Genomic DNA, 19196 nt, shown 5'->3' on the forward strand with positions numbered 1-19196 from the left:
GAAATAAGGCAATTAATGCTAATTATTATCATTCTGTTATTGTCATTCATAACCCACTGTCATCACAGTAACAGATGGCCAGCAGGTTATCACTGCCATCTCTGCCACCATTAACTTCACTGTGGTTACCCCTGCTTTCTCTGACCTTTGAGCAGCCTTGGCAGCCACGGCCTGTTACAAGGACATGTCAAACCAAGCACCTGCCGGGAACAAAAGAGTGACCTCATACCAACCTTTGCTGGTTTGTAAGGCAGATCTACAGATGTGAAGAGATCTCACATGCAGTCACCACAAACCAAAAGATGCATCACACATGTTTCAGGGAAACAGAGGCTGGCCCTGGACTGATCTCCCCAGCCTGCAGGCACCAAGTCCAGAAGCAGTGACACAAAGGCATCAGGAAATCAAATCAGTGTAGATGTAGACACTGTGTGACTTAGATGTAAGACGGGATGACATAATCAAGCTGTTTCTACCAGAACATGTTTTTGGTTGTTAGGAACAGCAGTCAGCCAGCACCATCTGGGAATAATGAAGAGGAACTGGAAATTCTTGCTATGTACCCAGCCTGACATGATGCTGAAAACAAGGTAGGTGTGTCCTAAATTCCCGTGGTTTACACTGAACAAGAGATAATCTTGCTTGTGACTGATGCATACTCTTTTTTAACAGATCAACTTGGGCTAATAACTGTTCTTTGCATTTCAGAGAAAAATGATAAAAAGAAAAAGGGGAGAGGGGATAAGAATCCATATGCCCGAGGACTCATCCTATCTTCAATCTGTTTTAAAGTTACAACATCAAGTGTTCATTCCTAACAATCACGAGTTTCAGGAGGTATGGGGCAAAAAATGGGACCTGTAGGTTTTAAGAACAAGTCCTATTCTTCAATGAGGTAACAGAAACATCTGGAAAATATCTTAGATGCATTTTTTAGGTATCTTCATTACCTAAAAAGAGCCAAGATAGAATTTGTGAATATAAATAAAAATCTCAAGATCAAAACATTATAGCTTAGTTAGGAGTGCTTAGAATATAGAAACGTTTTCACTAATTCCTTATAAATGTCTATATAAACAGATTATCAGCATTCCCTTCCTGGCTACAAAACCAAAAGTTCAACCACTGTAATGGCTGAGAAAAAGCCCATGAATGAAGAAAGCAAACAGGCCAATTATGTTTTAGGGCTCAGGTTAATAGCAATTTCTTATCTTTTTAGTGTTACTGCCATTGCCTTACCATATGGTATCATAAAGTATTTCAAATATAGTTAAGCATGTATACAGTACCACATTCAGGCAAATCACGTGCTTCTTTAAGGATTCCAGACACTGACTTCATAAATATCATCTAATTTACTGAAACGGTAGAAAAAGTTAAACCAAGATTACGGAAAGATCCCAATTGTGGTCCAGGTCTGAGAATGTGCCAGTCACACAGCTAGGAAGCTGGCCACTCATCATTGGGGAATTCTTGACTGGCGTGGGAAGGGCAGGGACAGAACACTGTCCACCGGTTGCACTGAAGCTATCAGAACTCAGCAGCAGAATGTGAACTCCATGCATCTCAGCGTTGTCTTTAGAAACATGCTCACACCATCATGCTGTGGGTGAAGCACTGAAGGATGTCTGTGCTCTGTGTGAGCTGCTGAGCCAGGGTGCCCGTCACATCTGGGGAGTCCTTGAGCCCAGACTGCAGAAGGAACTTGACACAAGCTGTGTGCTGACCCGCACAAGCCAGGTGCAAGGCTGAGCAGAAACAAATCACAGGAGTTCAGTGCATGACCCTAGTGCAATACTGAGCAGATTGCTCCTAATAACACTTCATCAACTATCCAGATTTCATATCTCCATAATTCATTCCTATGACTATGTATACTGGACCAAAACATTTTTCCCACTAACCTGATTGCCTGGAAATGGTTAAAAAAAAAAACAAAACCAACAGGGGAGAATTTAAGAGACTTGTCTAAAGCAACAAAGCAAATTAGTAAGAAATAGGAGACTAAACGGTACAGAATACATTTTCAGTTTTGTGAATTCTCTCTGTAAATAAAAATATCATCATGAGTAACAACAATATGACAAAAAGAAAAACTGCTGACAAATCTTCCTGTTCTGGTTGAAACTTAGCACTGAAGGCTTCTGGTGTGCTGTGAGCCCTAGGATTCTGGTTCTGCTTCCGTCTTCAGGACAAAGTCTCAGGTCTCTGCACAAGTGGCTGTTTTCTGCTGCCTGAGAGTGAGCTGCTACTCTGAAGCTTTGGCATGTCATGATGATCCAACTAAATCCTTGCAAGCTGGTTATAGGTACATAGGATGTTAATGGGCGGGTTTATTCTAAAGTCCAAGTCTAAAAAATTAGCTCTGGAAACATCTTTCTAAGCTCTAAATTTAAAAAATTAGGTTTTAAATACATTCCAAAGAAAGACCATCTATGAAGACTCTAATAATACTTGAACAGTGGGCATCATCGTGGATTAAGTTGTTCAAGTATTTTTATGTCATGTTAGTTGTGGCTTAAAATAATGAAAGCCCCAAGAAGAGCGGCAGTAACAGGCAGTGGTCATCATTGCTGCCATAGCAACGGCAACAGCTCCACAGTTTTGCAATGGAAGAGATGTTATTTTACATGAAACTTGCTGGGTTATTAGAAGAATAATATTAAAACCAATGTCCTTAACATAAAAGTCCATGTCTTGTTTACATTCCATTTACTAATAATTTCCAAGGCATATGGAAAACAAAGCCATACCTGATCGGTTTCTTTCATCTTTGGAGTTGATGTCAGCGCCCAAGGACAAGAGCATCTGAATTGTGCTTACATGTCCTTCCTGAACGTTGAAATATACTTGTTATCATTGTGACAAGGACAAAAATAAGCCTTTAAACACAAACTCTAGTGCACATTAAAGAATTTTTCTAAAATACTCAACTGCTAAAACTGAATTTTCACATCTAAAGAAGACTCACTCTTAAATTTCAGTAGAAATCATTAGGTAAAGATTTTGGTGATGTTAGTTATTGGAATATAGAAAATTAACTTTACAGGGCAAGTTATCAACTAACACAGGTGGACTTATTTTAGTGTAAGGAACATACACCTTGTGATTTATGTACAACACACAATTCTATAATCTCCAAAGCAACATACTCTTTGCCAAAATCTTTAGGATAGAGATAAGCTAGAAAAGACTGTAACTATGCCTGGATAGGATTTTCATCACACCTAGCTCTGTTACTTATAAAGCAATTTACACACTTTTTGTCTAGCCAGTTAGTCTGTCAGTAGGTGGTGGGACTAAAATCAAGGTTGCAGGGTCAGTCTTTCTTTTTTTTTCCCCTATGGCCACAGACAAAATACCTCATCTGTCCACTTTCTCAAGGGAGAATGCAGGCAGGAGAGTGTAGCTCACCAGAAAAAAATGTACTCCTGTTGCAAGAAAAATAAGGCAGGTAGCCAATAATGTAAAGATAATTTGCAACAGACACCCACCATTTAAAACAAAAGGGTGTATGCAGCTTTCTAGTGAAAGCTTTTTGCGTGTCTTAAATATTTTATACACTGGGGAGCCCAGTAAATGCAATTCTTTTTCTGCAGTAAAAGAAATCTTAGTTTTAGAAATCCAGTACAGAGAGAGAGAGCTAGGACTTCATACAATGGAGTTTTATAGCTTCAAATAACATTATTCCTGAAAACAAAAAACAGGAGGGAGCATAAAGAGCCCAGGATTATATGAAGTGAAGGGTTTTCAGGTTTTTGCGTAGAGACAAATAAAGGTGAGTTTTTGTTTAAAAGACCACAGGGCTTCAGAATCACAAACATCTCTGGAGTATATCATGGGCAAGTTCTTGCTTTCACAGATGGAGCCAAACAAACAGGACTACAGAATAGTCATCCATGATGCAAGTCGAACCTATGGAAGCAAAGTACAATTATGCAAAGAAACACACCTTAGCTGCATAGTGAAGTGCTGTGAGGTGGGCTGATGTTGTTCTCACATCTACATCAATGCCAAGTTCAGAAACCAAGAATCGGATGGCTTCATTCTGCCCAGTGATTGCTGCCCTGTGTATAGCCTGGGCCCCCAGGGAATCCTCAGTGGAAACACAGGCCTAATAGGTGGAAAGAGGAACAAAAATGAGGAGCAGAGAATCTGGGTCCATGGGCCTTCTGATGTTTCGGCAGAATTTGGCTGTCTGCATACATTTTTCTGGGCAGATAACAGACAGCTTTTGTCAGATTCTCAAAGCACTAACTAAAAAAACAAAACAAAAAAAGGTTAAGATTCAATGCTTTACATCAAACCGCCCATAGTTCACTCAGTGGTGAGAGTTTGTGTTTTTATTACTATGAAACAGCTGCTACTGAAGTTATTTTGTTAATTGCTTTATATATATTATACCACTTAATCTTCACACACTAACCCTTTGAAGAAAATAATGTGTCCCCATTTCACATACAAGAACACTGATGCCTCAAGAGATCAAGGGGCCCCACAGGGGACCTGTGGCAGAGCTAGAATTTGAACCCATGACCTGAACAACTATGCTCCTTTTTGTCTTATTGATCTAAAACTTGTAAGAACCAAAGGAATAAAAACCAAGCCACTTATATACCTTATGTTTCGTGAGGAGCAGCCTGGCTACGTTAACATGACCACACTGGATTGCATCCATAAAGGGTGTGAAGCCACACTTGTCTCTGCAGTCTGGTTCATACTGACACCTAGAGTGCAAACCCAAAAGAACAGACCTGAAAAAGGTCACGGCTTCAAACCCAATGGACAATGGACTCTTGACCACCTGCAGCAGATGATGTGCCTTACAAATGATTGTGGAAAACTGGAGCCCTCTTCCTCTATCCCCATCTCAATATCTGAGCTGAGCTCTTAAAGAGTATACTGATTTTCCACAGCAAAACTGCTCCTCCTCTAACCTTTGTCATCCCATTTTACAGACCGTCATCTCCCCAGCATCCCATGCCCAAAGCCTTGAAATCACCCCTTATCTCTCATAACCAATGTATTACCCAAATCTCAATTCTACATCCAAAATATTTAACAACTGTATCCTTCTTCCGCCTTGTATTCACCCATTAAATTCAAGCCAACAGGCAATACCCTCCTGATTTTTGCACCTTGGCTCCTGCCTTGCTAATCCATTCTCACAGCTACCAGAGTGTTTTAATCAGGGCATGGCCACTCTTGTTTAAAGCTTTAACTACTTCCCAACCACAAGGGACAAAATCTAAAACCTCATGACCTCCAATGGTCAGGATAACAGGGTACCTACTAACTCCCCCAGGTTCCTCTCACCCACACGCCTCACCTCCACCACTCTGCCCATCACTCCTTAACTTCAGTACACACCCAACTTTTTAGTCTTGTAGATGCCTGACGCCTTTTCCCAGCTCTAAGCAGGCACAGGTGGTCACCTCTGTCTGGAGCGCCCCCTGCCTCCCACTTTCGGCCTCCTTCAGGTCATAGCTTAATTACCGCCGGGGATGGGACCCTTACTCCAGCTAAGGTGGGTCTTCCTATCACATGCTCCTGTTGGGATCCTGCAATTCCTCACTCTCATCAGACTCACAGACAACCTGCCTTCCTCCCAGCCCCTTTCTACCTGTTCTACCTTCCTGGCCCTAACCTGTTCCTCTTCCCAGTTCCTCTCTTCTCAGCAGGGACATCACCTCTGTTCCTACCTTCTCAGTCCTACCTCCCATATGCCCTTTTTCCTTCTGGCCCTATCTGTTGACCTTCTTCTCGGTCCCACTTACTACCTGTTCTACCTCCTATTCCTGCTCTTTTCCTGGTCCTACCTACTTCTGTTTCCTATTCTCTCCATGGCCCCACCTGTCCCACCTTTTACTCATACTACCTCCTTCCGTTCCTGTCTTCTTCAGTCCTAATTTATTTTCAGTCAGATTTCCATTTCTACATTCATGGTTCTACCTTCTTCTGTTCCTATGTGTCCTCTGATCTGTCCTCCCTCCTTTGATTCTTCTTCATGGTCCTGTTGGACCTTCTTCTCAGTCCTACCACTTATCAGTCTTTCCTTCCCTTCCTACCGTCTACCTAGCCTACCTGCTTCTGTTCCTTCATGATCCTACTGGTCCTACCTCCTTCTGTTCCTACATTCTTCATTGTCCTACCTTTTTCTTGGTCCCACCAACTTGGTCCTTCTTCCCCGTTCATATTTCTACCTGTCCTAACACCTGCTCCTCCAGTTGTCCAGCTCTTGCTGCCTTTGTGCTTGCTGATCCCCTCTGCTTGGAACATTATTTCTCCATTCTTCACTTGGCAGGCTCCAACTCATCCTTCAATCTGTTGTCTTCTCTCCCCTCATCTAGTATATCCTTTGCTCCCTCATAGCATGTTATTTTCCCTGTAGTGTTGTTATTACAATTTGCAATTTTATATTTCTGTGACTGTCTATACTTGGCTTCCACTCTAGCCTATAGGCTGTTAGGGAAAGGACTGTTTGTTTTGCTTACTACCCAGCACCTAACATAGAGGAGGTTCTTTGAAAAATGTGTGTTGAGTGAATGTACATGTATAAGTTTACAGACAACCAAGTATGTTCCAATTGGCAGTAGGCAAACTCTACACACAGCAATGCTTTCAGGGCACTGCAGTAAGCCCTTTTCTCATCTTACTACACATTGTGCATTGTCTCCTCATGTAATCTCTTCCACGCTTACGGATTCAATCACGATTTCTATGATGATGAGGCCCATGTTTGTATCTCAGCCCATACACATACTTGTCTTTTGGGCTTCAGTCTGTTTCTAACCACCCACTTGACATCTTTGCTTGGATGTCTCACAGGTACACACAACTCAATGTGTCCAAAAGTGAAATTATCATCTTCTCCCCTAAACTGCTCCTCTAAAGTTCTCTATCTCAGTAAATGACACCAGCATCACCACCAGCTTAAGCAAGAAACCTGAAAGTCTTCCTTACCTTCTTCTTCTCCTTTATTCCCTTTACTAAATTATTCACCTAGATCTGTCGGTTTTACCTTAATATCTCCAAATCTTTTTATTCATCCCTAGCCAGCTCCCCAGTCCAGCTACCAAGATTTCTCTATTTAACAGTAACAGCCTCCCAACTGTTCTCACAGCACATCTGCTTCCCTCCAATCCACTGTTTTGCAACAAGAGTATCTTTGAAAAATGCAAACTTCTTACCCCTACCTCCCACTCTGTTTAAGACCCTGCACTGGCCTCTTCTATGTCTAGAATAAAATCTAAACTGCTCATGTGATCCGGGGCCCTCCTGGTCTGGGTCTGGCCTTTCTCTCCAGCCTCACCTACACCATTCTGCCCGTCACTCCTTAACTTCAGTACACACCCAACTTTTTAGTCTTGTAGATGCCTGACGCCTTTTCCAAGCTCTAAGCACTCACAGGTGGTCACCTCTGTCTGGAGCGCCCCCTGTCTCCCACTTTTGGCCTCCTTCAGGTCATAGCTTAATTACCGCTGGGGATGGGACCCTTACTCCAGCTAAGGTGGGTCTTCCTATCACACGCTCCTGTTGGGATCCTGCAATTCCTCACTCTCATCAGACTCACACAACTTGTGCAGTATCTTGTCTTCTTCATCAGTCTGAGTTTCATGAGGGAAACCACGTTGTCTCGTTTCTATTGTAGCCCCTGTAGCCCCTGCATCTGTTACAGTGCTTAGTTTACATTAGGCACTGTACGAATAGATGAATATGTTAAATGAACAGATATGTGGATTTTTTTCTCATGTTTGTTAGCTATTCTAGTTTTGTATTATCTACTTATGTCCCTTGTTCATGTCTCTTTTGGTACCTTAGTTTCTTCCTGAACAATGTGTCTAAGTATGTAGTATCAACATTAACTCTGTCATACTTAGCAAGTATTTTCTTCAACTTGCTGTTTTGTTCTTACCTCTGAAGAAGCACTTTTACTGCCTCTAAGCAGCCATGCATTGCTGGGAGAAGAGAGTTGAGAGTCAGAGCTTTTATGCATGTACAAATACTTCTTTCCTCCTGGCACCTCTCTCTGCCCCATTCTTTCAGCTATGACTTACAGGAAGGAGTAGTTAAATTAGGTACATTCATATAACCCTAGAAAAATAAAAATTTAACTGGATAAGTGGTAAAGAATGATGTTTTCATTTGATAGGTACAGAACCAATACTTGTCTTATAAGCATTTTCATGGCAAACTTTCAATTCTAAACTTATCTCCTACTTTTGTGCTGCAAATTCCTAGGCCCAGTCAGTTTTTATCCAGAAAATGTAAAATATCTTAATAGTAATCCATGAAAAAATAACCAGGAATTTAAGTCCCCTACTAAAAATATTCTCAATAATAAAGATTTTAACTATTTGTTCTCCACTATTTGGTGGGAACAACAAGGTGCTGACCATTTCTCTGGAAGAACAGGGGAACTAGTTAAACAATTCATGAGCAGAGAGAAGCTTTTCTATGCATTTACAAAGTTTTATAAAGGATTCCTTGGTCTCTACCCACTAGAATAACTGTATGTGTATTTCCTAAACTATATCATGTCACAGGTATTGATTTTTAGAGAAACTGAAAGCCCTGTGTTCTAATTCAATGTACTACCTAGAAAGCTAGATTATTTTCCAAGTTCCTTGACGTGGACGCTTGAGCTCCTTAATATCCATTTCATCTGACACCACAACACTTTTGTCTTTTACTAATTGGAAATAATCTATGAATAGATAACTTAGAGCTAAGGATAATTATTACAAACGATGAAAACTGTACCCCAAATTTACACTTGACAGTACCAGTAGATAAATCAAATACATCAGGCCCAGGTATTTCATTATAAGGACCTATATTTATTCAAATGAATAGCACTGTGGTAGGTGTTGCTGAGTATATAAGGAAATACTGTCTCTTTTCCTCCTGTCTTTAATAATAGTAATAATAATAATGTGAAGATGATCATGAAATCAGCAGCAGTCAGTTTAGTGCTCACTGTGATTAAGTTCTGCACTAAGGGGTTTATATATCATACTCTTAAACCCTACAAGAACTCTGTAACATGAGCATTACCATCCTTATTCTGCTGGTGCGGAAACTTGCTCAAGAGACTTAAGTTCCTTGCCCAAGGTTAAACAGTAAGAAAGAGAACCAGCTTACCATCTAATTAGCTGGGAGGATAAGAAAGACCTATATGAAAAGTGAACTAGTACACAAAAGAAGAGTGTGTCAAGTGCCAGGTCATATTTACTTTAGAAACTAATGGTATCAAAATACAACAAAGCCGTCTATTCTCCCAAAGCCTCTATTCTCCTGTGGGCGACTTGCACTAGATGGAGTTCTGCAGCACCCGCGGCAGCAGGCTGCAAGTCTGAGCCTGCATCGCTGCAGAGTTCCAAGCCATACCTGCGGTGTGCAGAGGAGTTCTCCCAATTTTGCTCTCTGTTTTCCAGGCAACTGGGCAAACAGTAAGCAAGTACTGGAGGATCAGTGGGTCACCTTCTCGGCTGGCAATGTGGAAAGTGTTCCAGCCGTCTTTGTTCTTCAGAAGTGGATTGGCGCCGTGTTTCACAAGGTCTTGGATCACCTCCAGATTCCTTCGAGTGCATGCCATCATCAGAGGAGTCCTAAAGTCAATCAGGACAAGCTGTCAGATGCAAAGACAACTGGAACATTAGAAGCTCAAGACCAAGTCTTCAGAAAAATGCACATTCTTGGCAGAGATGTAAAACCTAGAGAATGCAGGGGTCTGGGAAATAGGAAAACAGTTTTGACTGGCAACTTCTCTGCCTGCCATGAGAACCCAGAGGAAGTAATTGTGAGACAGGCATACCTACTGGAGGAGGCAAAGCTGCTTCTGAGTTAGTTTACTGTGGCACGGACTAGGACAGCTCCTCACAACCACAGACAGTTTGTCCTGAATTTGCATCAGAGGTACTCTGCTTACCTCATCCCATTCACTTAAATCAGAACCATTTATTAATTCAATGGTGCTGAAAGGGAGTTATAAGACATAGTGCCTTGCCAGAAGGAGCATATAAGCAGTGAAGCAAACGAAACAGTGTGATTCCAGTAAATATCTGAACGGACTTGTATCCACAATCATGGGAAAGTGAATTATATTAATATCAAGGAAGAGGGCTCTGGCCTTCCTCTTCTCCTCCATGAATGATTTTGGATGAGCCAGTTCACTTCCATGCCCTCCTGACTTCTCATCTGCAAGACCAGGGAAATGCAGCTCCTGGAGAGCAGGGGGTCTTATGTACCTCATCACCAGGCTTGGAACCGGTATCTGGCACATTGAAGGAGCTCACCTGGATGCTCTCTAAGGTCTCATCTAGAATCACCTAAGATTGCTATGATGTTAGTTGATTACCAACACTTTTTTGGGGGTGGGGAGTGGAGGTAATGTAGTAATGATAGTGAATGAGAAATTAAGAGGAAGAAATCCAGATTAAAGGATAGAATCTTCGAGAAGGGCTTCACAGAGGAAATGAATCTCAAGCAAGGCAGAATGATTGTTAAAGCAGGGAAAAATGTATTTCAGAAAGCCAGAAAAGTGGTAATGGGCAAAAATGCCTCACTGTGTCTACACCTTCCATGTCCTTATCCACAGAATAAGGTTGTATGAGGTAATGTGCTTCTTGTAACTGTCTATAGACCAATTTACCAGCACAAGAAAATCAGTCTTGTGTCTAGTCCTAGCTAATCTCTCAAAACATAACCAGACTTACTCCCCCATCCCAGTGGGCAAGATATGCTTAATTTAACTATAAGGCTGTCTACTATGTTTCTCATTTACATCAGATCATGAATCACTTGCAGGCAGGAACTTCATTATGGTTATGAATCTTAAGACCTTCGTAACCTCCAAGGAGGCCAACATAGTGGGTACCGAATGCTGTCAATCTAACAAAATACAATTGGTTTACAGGATGTACAGGTTAAGTGTTCTGACTGTGGAAGCAAGGCTACACGTGATAAAATCACAGAGCACCCTACACACTCAAGTGTATATGTAACTGGTGAAATCTAAATATAGTGATTGTAGCAAAGTCAGTTTCTCACTTCTGTACTGTCCTGGGTAATATGTGAACTTTGGGGAGGCTGTAAAAGGGCATGGGACTTGCCTGAACATTTTCTGCAACCTTCTGTAAACCTAAAACAATGCCATTGGTGAAGTAATCATTTAGCTAGATGTCCCCAGAAGAACATAGCATCCTGGGGTCATGCCGTACTTAGCAGAGACAACTCCCTGTTCGTTCATTTTATACTGTTCTATGCTTTATAAAAAGAAGTGGTTTAAACAGTGAAGTCCACAGTAGGAACACTACTCGGTTCAGGTCACCTGCCCTACGGGGAAAGGTTGAGAAGTTACGGTGTCCAGGAGGCCCAAGTACCTGGGGAAGGGGGTGTGTCCCCGGACCTCTGCCACCTACCAGTCGGCCTTCTTCAGGCAGTCGACCGCGGCTCCCCGGCCCAGCAGGTAACGCACGCAGTCCAGGTGGCCCGCGGAGGCAGCCTCGTGTAGAGGCTGCTTGTAATCCCGGTCGGCGGCCTCGATGTCCAAGTCCCAGGACTCGGCCAGGTAGGCCAGGACGTCCCGGCGCCCATGGCGGGCAGCACAGTGCAACAACGTGTCCCCAGCGGGCCCCGGGCCGCCCGCCCGCCGCAGCTCCTCCTGCAGGGCGGACAGCCGGCCCTGCTGCACCAGCCGGCCGAGCCGCCGCAGGTCCCCGGACGCTGCCAGGGCTCCGCCCGCCTACAGGCCGCGCCCCCTACTAGCTCCTGGCCTGGTGCGCCCGCCCCCAGTGCGCTCCGGTCCGGCGCAGCCCCCACCCTGTCCGCGGACTGCGCCTCCCACGCGCTCGTGCTCAGTGTCCCCCACTCTGCCCGTGGGCCGCACCCCTCCACCCGTTCCGGGCAGGCGCAGCCCCAGCTCTACCAGCCCTGCCGCGGGCCGAAGCTCGGAGGAACTCTGGGAAAGTTTCCACTCGCCTCCTCAGCCCTGCCGGAAGCACGGGCGGGACGGGGCCCGCTAGCGGTAGCCGCGCCCCCTCCTGGGCTGCGTTTCTATTGGTCATTGGGATAGTCCGTCAGCTCGCCCTCCTCCACGCTTGCGTTTCTATTGGTCACGGGGGTAGTCCGTCAAGTCCCGGCGGCGGGCTCCTCCCTGGCAGCGGCGGGGCGGAGCTGGCGGAGGAAATCCGCGGCCTGCTGGGCTCGCGCTGCCTGGGGACGCCCGGACTGGGAGGCAGGGCGGCCCGGGCCCGGCGGCGGCGGCGGCGGCGGCCGCGGGAGACCTCGTCCGGACGCTCCAGTGCGTGAGGCCGCGGAGGGGCAGGGGCTGGGAAGTGGGGGTTTCCTAAGGCACAAGTAATGTCTGGGGGTCCTGAGCGGGGTCAGGCCCCGGGCGGGAATGGGTTAGGGGGCGCGGGGCTGGTCAGGGGCCCAGGCAGCGGATGATCTGCAAGGGGCGGCGGGGCGTGCAGCAGGAGGCCGAGGGCCCGGCTCCTTGTCCTACTGCCCGGGAAGGGCGCTCGGCGTTTCTCGGGGGTAGTGGAGGGAGTCACGGGGGACGTGGCCTCCGCTGCAGGCAAGTCAGCCGTTTCCTTTTCTGCTCTTGTTCTGACCTTGGGCGAGTCATTTACTTGTGTCCTTTTTCATTTACAGTCTCCCTCCTCCGTACCTGAATATTAAGAAAAATAAGGTGGTGTGGGAAGGCCTTGAGCTTGCCGTGTGGAGGGTACGTTGAGAGTTGAGCAAGCTGTGTGGGGTGTTGGGAGAGATTAGAGTGGGTGTTGAGTTCTTTACTCGATCTTATGAGGTATACTAGTCATTTAAACCTCTTGCTGTTTTCGGTTTCTTTAGACAAAATGGGAGTTACTACTATTTGCCGTGCCTGGAAACAATTATGCATTTACATTTTGTATTGCACTCTATGGTTTATAAAGCACTTTATATTAATTGTTTAATCTGCAAACAACCCTGTAAGGCTCTGCTATAGGTGGAGAAATTGAGGCCTAAAGAGTTGGTGATAGTATCTCGGGAATATAGGTAGCAGTATCCTCTGGAAAGAAGGATTGTAGCGCTGAGTGAGTGTCTGCTCACAGAAATTAAGGGAGACAAAATGAAGAAAGACCTCTGGTATGGGTTCCTGAAAACCATTTTACTAATGGGCAGATTGAATTTGGTTACTTCACTGAGTAATAGGGATGATCATGGGAGACAGAACGAGGTCCAGCATAAGCTTCCAAAGTTAATGCTCCATTTTATCTTGCCATTTCATAAAAAGGAAGGCATAAAAGTGCTGTGAAATACATAAAGTTTTAGAACATTCTGAGCATTGTTCTACTCAGCTCTGGGTGTCCTTGCAAATAGGAGTTGAGACATCTGGTAGTGACACACTTTTTGCTGTTAATTCTCCACCTCCTTCCTCCCCCCTCAGCAATCCTAATACAAATGACTCCACCTTCCCTTGTTTTAGGCCTTCATTTCCCCTGCTTTTAGAAACAAAATGGGGACACATGGATGCACAATAGGGCAGAATATTTTAAATCCAGACAATTGGTTACTGAACTGCTGTCCCAGATACAATCCTGTCTTTCCTGTATTTTTTAGGAACTAATTTGGTCTGTATCTCCCTTCAGATCACTAGAAGGTAGTGTATGTAAATCTGCCCACGTCCCCTGTGATTCTTTGGAGCAGAAGCTTGGGGTAGAGGGGAGAGATCTTTCCAGCAGGCTGATGGATGTAGTTAATCACCTGAGCCTTGCTGATGCCCAGTTGGGCTACGGGTTTCTTTTATGCAGGCTCTTGGAATTTGTGGTCTGCCACTTAGTGTCTCATTTCGTGGATAGTCACCATTGGCATTGTGGTTTCCTACTTGGCTGTCTTCTTTCCTTTCTCTTAGGTTGTCTTTTGTGGTTTTGTAGCATTCAGCAAGTGTCATGACCATTTGACATGTTTTGTGATCTGTGAGTGTGTGACCACCAAACTTTCGGTATTGGACTTAGAAGTTTAATATCAGATTTGTTGCTGCTATCTTCTTTCTGCTTAACATACCACTCTATCCTTCCTAGGCTGGTTTTCTTTGAAGTCTGAATTTGGATTCTGTCTCCTGTTTTTGCCCTTCTGGCTGCAAAGGGACCTACCTACTCCTAGAAATTATCTATCACCAAAACATCACAAATCTTGTGTCTTGAACTGTCACTCCCATGCCTTTTGTGGACCCGTCTCATAGTTCAGAGTTCATCCTAACCTGGCATTCCACAGATACCTTCAAAACAAAACTTACATCCTCCCTCCTTTCAGAAAAAGTGATTAAAACAAAAATGCTACTTCTCCTTTACTCCTTAGCAAGGATTAATGACCTGTTAAGTTCTAGCTAGAAACCTCAGTTACACTGCTGTTTTTCATCTTCCAGTCTTGTCAAAAAAAAGATGTGTTGACTTCACTCCCCTTCTCCCTATTTTTGCTGCTGCTGCTCTTGGTCCTTTACCAACTCTTGCCTCAGATAGTGATTTTCTGCCTTGTTTTCCTGACAATCTACATGTCTACTCATCCTCTACCCAGCCTCCAGAGGAACTGTTCTACTAAAGTGTGAATTCAATCATGTATCAACTCTGTTTATAAGCTAGATGATTCCCTGAATCACCTACACCAAGGAATCCAAATTCCTTAGTATTGAATTTAAGAACCCCTGTAACCTATGCTTCCAAATCCCTTCTCCAGCAACTTCTGTATACCATTGCTGTGCTACTTCTCCGTGTTTTGGCATATATGGATGGTTTCTTTTGCCTTACTGAATCCCACTCGTCTTTTGAGGCTGAACTCATAAAGCCTTTTCAATTTCATAACTGTTCACTCTCCTTTATTGCCACCCCACTTCATCCATGTATTTGTATACGCATACATTTGTATACACTTACATTGCCGTGTGTATCACAATTTGTGTTTGGTAGCTGCCTTATGGACGGGCTAAATCAATTGTTTTGTGTCCTCAGTATCTAAAATAGCATCTGAGGAAGGTGCTCAAGAGAGGAAGCGCTCCCTGTATTTACAATTATAAGCACAGTGTCTGGGATATAGTAGTTACTTAAAAGTGGTTGTGGAATGAATTTACAGTAGAAAAGGCTTTCAAGTATATAAACAACATATTCTAGTCTGTCGGTACTGATCAGTTTCTTGTTTTCCCTTTCTTTTGCCCATCCTCTTTTCCTTATGGGAAACACGCAGAGCAGAGCACTCTCTGTGCTTTGCTGTAAAGTGAATGCTGGCTCCATGCGAGAAGCTCTGAGAAAGACAAAGCCTCTGGGCCTTGACCCTTTGGGTTTACAGAGGAGCAGGATGTGGCAGTGGCAGCGACTTGCCATTGCACCCAGAGCAAGTTCTCCTGAAGGGGCGGGCACTGCAGTGTTTTCCTTCTGCATTTGTGTCTTGTAGAGATCATAGAGACAAAAATATTTTGATGTTTTTTTCCATTTGAAGTCTGTAATGTTTAGTGGAAATTTCCTTACAGTATGTTTTCCAAATACTAGTTTGTTGTTAAATCTTTGGTTGTGACATTTCACAATGAAAAAACCTGAGGCTTTGGGAGCTGCTTTCAATTTTTGTGACTGTGGAAGGGAGACTGTTAGAGTAGAAAAAGCAGTGGCGTTGGGGGGTCAGAAGACCTGAGTTTCATTCATCCCCTGCAGGCTGTGCTTTGGCTTTAGGCCAGGCTTCTGTGAGCCCTGGTCCAATCACAGCACGGTTACAGGGTTGTGTGACGATAGGGTGAAAAATATGTGAAAGACCTTTCAAACACTAGGAAGTACTAGGAGCTGTAGGATCATGTAGGGTTTCAAAACTAAACTTCTTCTGAGAGAAGCACTGTCAGTGTGCCTTTGTTCATATAAGGGACAGTTTTTTATGAAGCCATACATGTGAGTTCTGTGGCTGATCATTCCTATCAGCTTTCAGTTCAGGGCTGGAAGATATGTCAATACACACTATTAATAAGCACATACATGAGCAATTGTTATTAGTATAATAATAAAATGCACTATAATAATAATTTATGTATGATACATTTAAATATGAAGTTATACATAGCTACAAGTATCTCAGAGACATACAGGGTGTTTTACTACGGCAAAGTGCTTCCCCGCTTGAATGAATGCTTTCAGCAGTGCTGGAGTTGGGGAAAGGCATGTTAACTGTTTTAGCTGGGCCCTCAGTTTGTCCTGGGAAGCATCTGGGCCCTTGTCATAATGGGCTACATCGCAGCACCTCTCTGCTGTCTATATAGGAGACACAAGATGGAAAGCGCCCACTTGTGCTCTTCACTGGGCCCCTTAGAGAAGAGTGGGAGGCTTGTAGGGAGCCAACAAGATGATGTCAGATGACTCAGTAAGTTACCTAGTCAGCAGAGCTGCCTTCCGTGGCTCTTGTTATGAGCAGTTTTGGAAGCAGTCAGATACCTTGTACTGGAGACTTAACCTTGACTCTTTTTAAAGGCAGTTCTTTAATAATAATCTTTCCTTCCAGGAATTGTAGGCCCTTATTATCTTCACATTGTCCATTTAGGTCTGTAATGTGTAAGGTTTAGAGGACCTTTTGGTAAAAAGGTCATAGAAGTAGGGAAAAAAGGAGAGTATTTGGTGTCAATTTCAAATGATCCTGAAATGGTTAGGGTAGGGTTGGCTGCATTAACAAGGAGATCCTAACATGTCATGACCTCACAGCCAAAGTTCATTTCTCAATCCCATAACAATCCAAGGTGGCTCCAGGTGGTTAGAGCATTTGTGTAAGTGTAGGGGAGGCATGGTGCCCTTTGAAGCAGTAATCCAAGGCCCTGGACTGCTGGAGCCTCTTCCATTTTGAACTTGTATCTTCTAAGAATGCTGTGGTCAATCTGCTTACTGGATAACTGGAAGAGAAGCAGAGACCAAAGGAACAAGCATGGGAGGTTTTTATTGGCCAGGCCTGGAAGAGGCACACATCCCTTTCATTTACCTTCCTTTGGCTATAGCTCAGTCAAGGTGACATCCAACTTAAAGCAAGACAAAGAAAAGTAGACTAGCTGTGTGCTGAGGAAGAAAAGAAGCAACAGTCTTGCCACAAAGCACAAGGCACACTTGTTTTCACTCTGTGACTTGTTTTTTCAAATGTTTTGCAATGAATGTAAAAAATGAAGCCAGGCAGAATAAAACAGATTTGAGGAATCTTAGCCTATACTTCTCATTCAGCAAGTATTTGAGTGTCTGTAATTTGCAAAGTATTGTGCTGAGTGCTCTGAGGAATAGCTAATAAAACATGTTCCCTGCTTTTTAGGGGCTGTAGTTCAGTAGAAGTTTAGTAGTAGCTGTGGTTTAGGGGAGACTGATCAGAGGCTGATCTCCATCAGTGGGAGTGGGGTGGCCTGGAAGTGGAGCTTGGGTGGGACAGATCGTCATTAAGATGAAGAGATTTGATGATGGTACAGGGCCAGTCTCCAGGTAGTTACCACTTTGAAGTCAGTCAAGCCTGGGAACCTGAGGTGCCTGTAGTCTGCTGAGCCGTGGGCTCTAGAAAGGGGACCTCAGAATGGGGGATCAAAGAGATGTCATGCTCTAAGAAAGCCATCAGAGAAAAAAACATGTGGGAATGGGCAGAATTCTGTTTGGCAAAATGGTTTTCATAGATTCTCAGTTGTTTTTTTCCTAACAAGTGAGGAAAGTGACTTTTCTATGGGTCATTGGAGGTAGAGTCTCCTCGAGGGGTACCAGTACCCACTTGGTATGCAGGAGATTGCATGGAGCATCTCTGGGGCCTTATATAGTTGGGAAAGCCCATGAAGGTTCCTAATCTCTCTTCCTCCCTTTGACTATGTGCACTCATCATGGAGTACTCTCTCACTTTGCTGCTTAAAGAATCACTGAGCAGCTTCTAACAATAAGTGCCATCTAATAAGAGAGATGCAAAGTGCACTTGCTGTTTTAGAGAAGGCAAGAATACTGTGAGGGTGACTCAGAAGGAAGAGGGAGCATTTGATCATCTTTATTATGAACAAGTTGTATTTGAACTGCTGTTTAAAAGCATATTAATAATAACAAGGGTGGTTAGAATTTTACTACAGTATTAAAAAAAATAATATCACAAGAATATTAATACAATTAAAATAAAATTTCACCTTTTAGGAGATACTCAGAATGATGTGGTTGACATGTAATTCTAACATTTCAGCTGATAAGTTTTGCCAGTCTCACCACAGATGTCACAGAGTACTTCCATCTATATTGTCTCATTTGAACTCCTCTACCAGTCTGTAAATTCTGTGTGGCAGGTTTTTATAATCCCCATTTTTAATGATAAGGGAATTGACTTACAGTGAATACTCTAAATACCCAGTGGAGGAGGTCTTTTCACTTCAAATCTGAATATAGCACACAGCCTATTAGTAAAATGAACAGCAGAGATAGGCATAGGGCTCCCAGCTTCCAGTTCAGTGAATCACAGGACTTCGTCTTTTAGAGACCTGAGAGAACATTCTAATGGTTCTGACCTCTAGCTGAAGTCAGAAAAGTAATTTTTAATACACAAATCCTGTAAAAGCATGAGCTCTGCCTCCCAGAGCAATCAGGGCTCAGTTGGCACCATTCCAGGTGGACAGTATAAACTGGGCAGCTGTATGAGTACCAGAAGCCAAATGGCTCAGGGTAGGAGCCCTTCTGCATGTCTTCTTGCCAGAATATGCTGGAATATACCAGAACTATGGAAGCAGATCACTTTGTTCCACTCATTCCCATTACCTCCCTCTTTTGCTCTTGTGCCTTTGTTAGATTTCTGCAAACATTAAATCTTCTCAATAAGCACTTAAGATTCAGATGTGAGGCGGAGCCAAGATTGCGGTGTGAGTAGGACAATGGGAATCTCCTCCCAAAAACATACGTATTTTAGAAAATGCAACAAATACAACTATCCCTAAAAGAGAGACCAGAAGATAAAGGACAACAGCCAGACTACATCCACACCCGTGAGAACCCAGCGACACATGAAGAGGGTAAGATAGAAGCCCCAGCCTGGTGGGACCCAAGCGCTCCACGCCAGCTCCCGGTGGGAGGAGAGGAGTTGGAACAGGGAGGGAGAGGGACCACAGGACTGCTAAATAGCCAGCCCTAGCCATCTGCACCCAGAGCGCAGACACATAGTGTGAGGAGTGAGGGAAACTAGCAAAATGGGACAGTAAA

At 43.8% G+C, this 19196-nt stretch overlaps 2 protein-coding genes across 7 annotated transcripts in view; one reads left to right on the forward strand and one right to left on the reverse strand.

Moving 5' to 3' along the window:
• Positions 1–927: 927 nt before the first annotated feature.
• On the reverse strand, positions 928–12068 carry ANKRD16 (ankyrin repeat domain 16). The gene is made up of 8 exons (XM_057499346.1): positions 11934–12068; positions 11424–11746; positions 9391–9611; positions 7916–7958; positions 4619–4727; positions 3953–4114; positions 2754–2832; positions 928–1748 (listed from the first exon to the last, which is right to left on the reverse strand). Exons 1-8 carry the CDS (start codon positions 12066–12068, stop codon positions 1591–1593), a joined length of 1230 nt encoding a protein of 409 aa, XP_057355329.1. The 3' UTR covers positions 928–1590.
• Positions 12069–12144: 76 nt separating this feature from the next.
• Positions 12145–19196, forward strand: part of FBH1 (F-box DNA helicase 1) — a 62371-nt gene continuing 55319 nt past the window's right edge. For 2 of the 6 annotated variants that reach the window (XR_005029384.2, XM_036908199.2), the window contains exon 1: positions 12155–12304. Coding sequence is in view for 2 of the 6 variants with exons in the window: in XM_036908199.2 (XP_036764094.2) it covers position 12304 (1 nt within the window). In the remaining 4 variants the exon portion in view is untranslated. Of the gene's footprint in view, positions 12361–12657; positions 12731–19196 lie in introns of all 6 variants that reach the window. The other 4 variants (XM_036908201.2, XM_036908203.2, XM_036908204.2 and 1 more) reach the window with 4 other exon arrangements.

Source organism: Manis pentadactyla, chromosome 3 (assembly GCF_030020395.1).
Source record: "Manis pentadactyla isolate mManPen7 chromosome 3, mManPen7.hap1, whole genome shotgun sequence".
In the NCBI taxonomy this organism is placed as follows: domain Eukaryota; kingdom Metazoa; phylum Chordata; class Mammalia; order Pholidota; family Manidae; genus Manis; species Manis pentadactyla.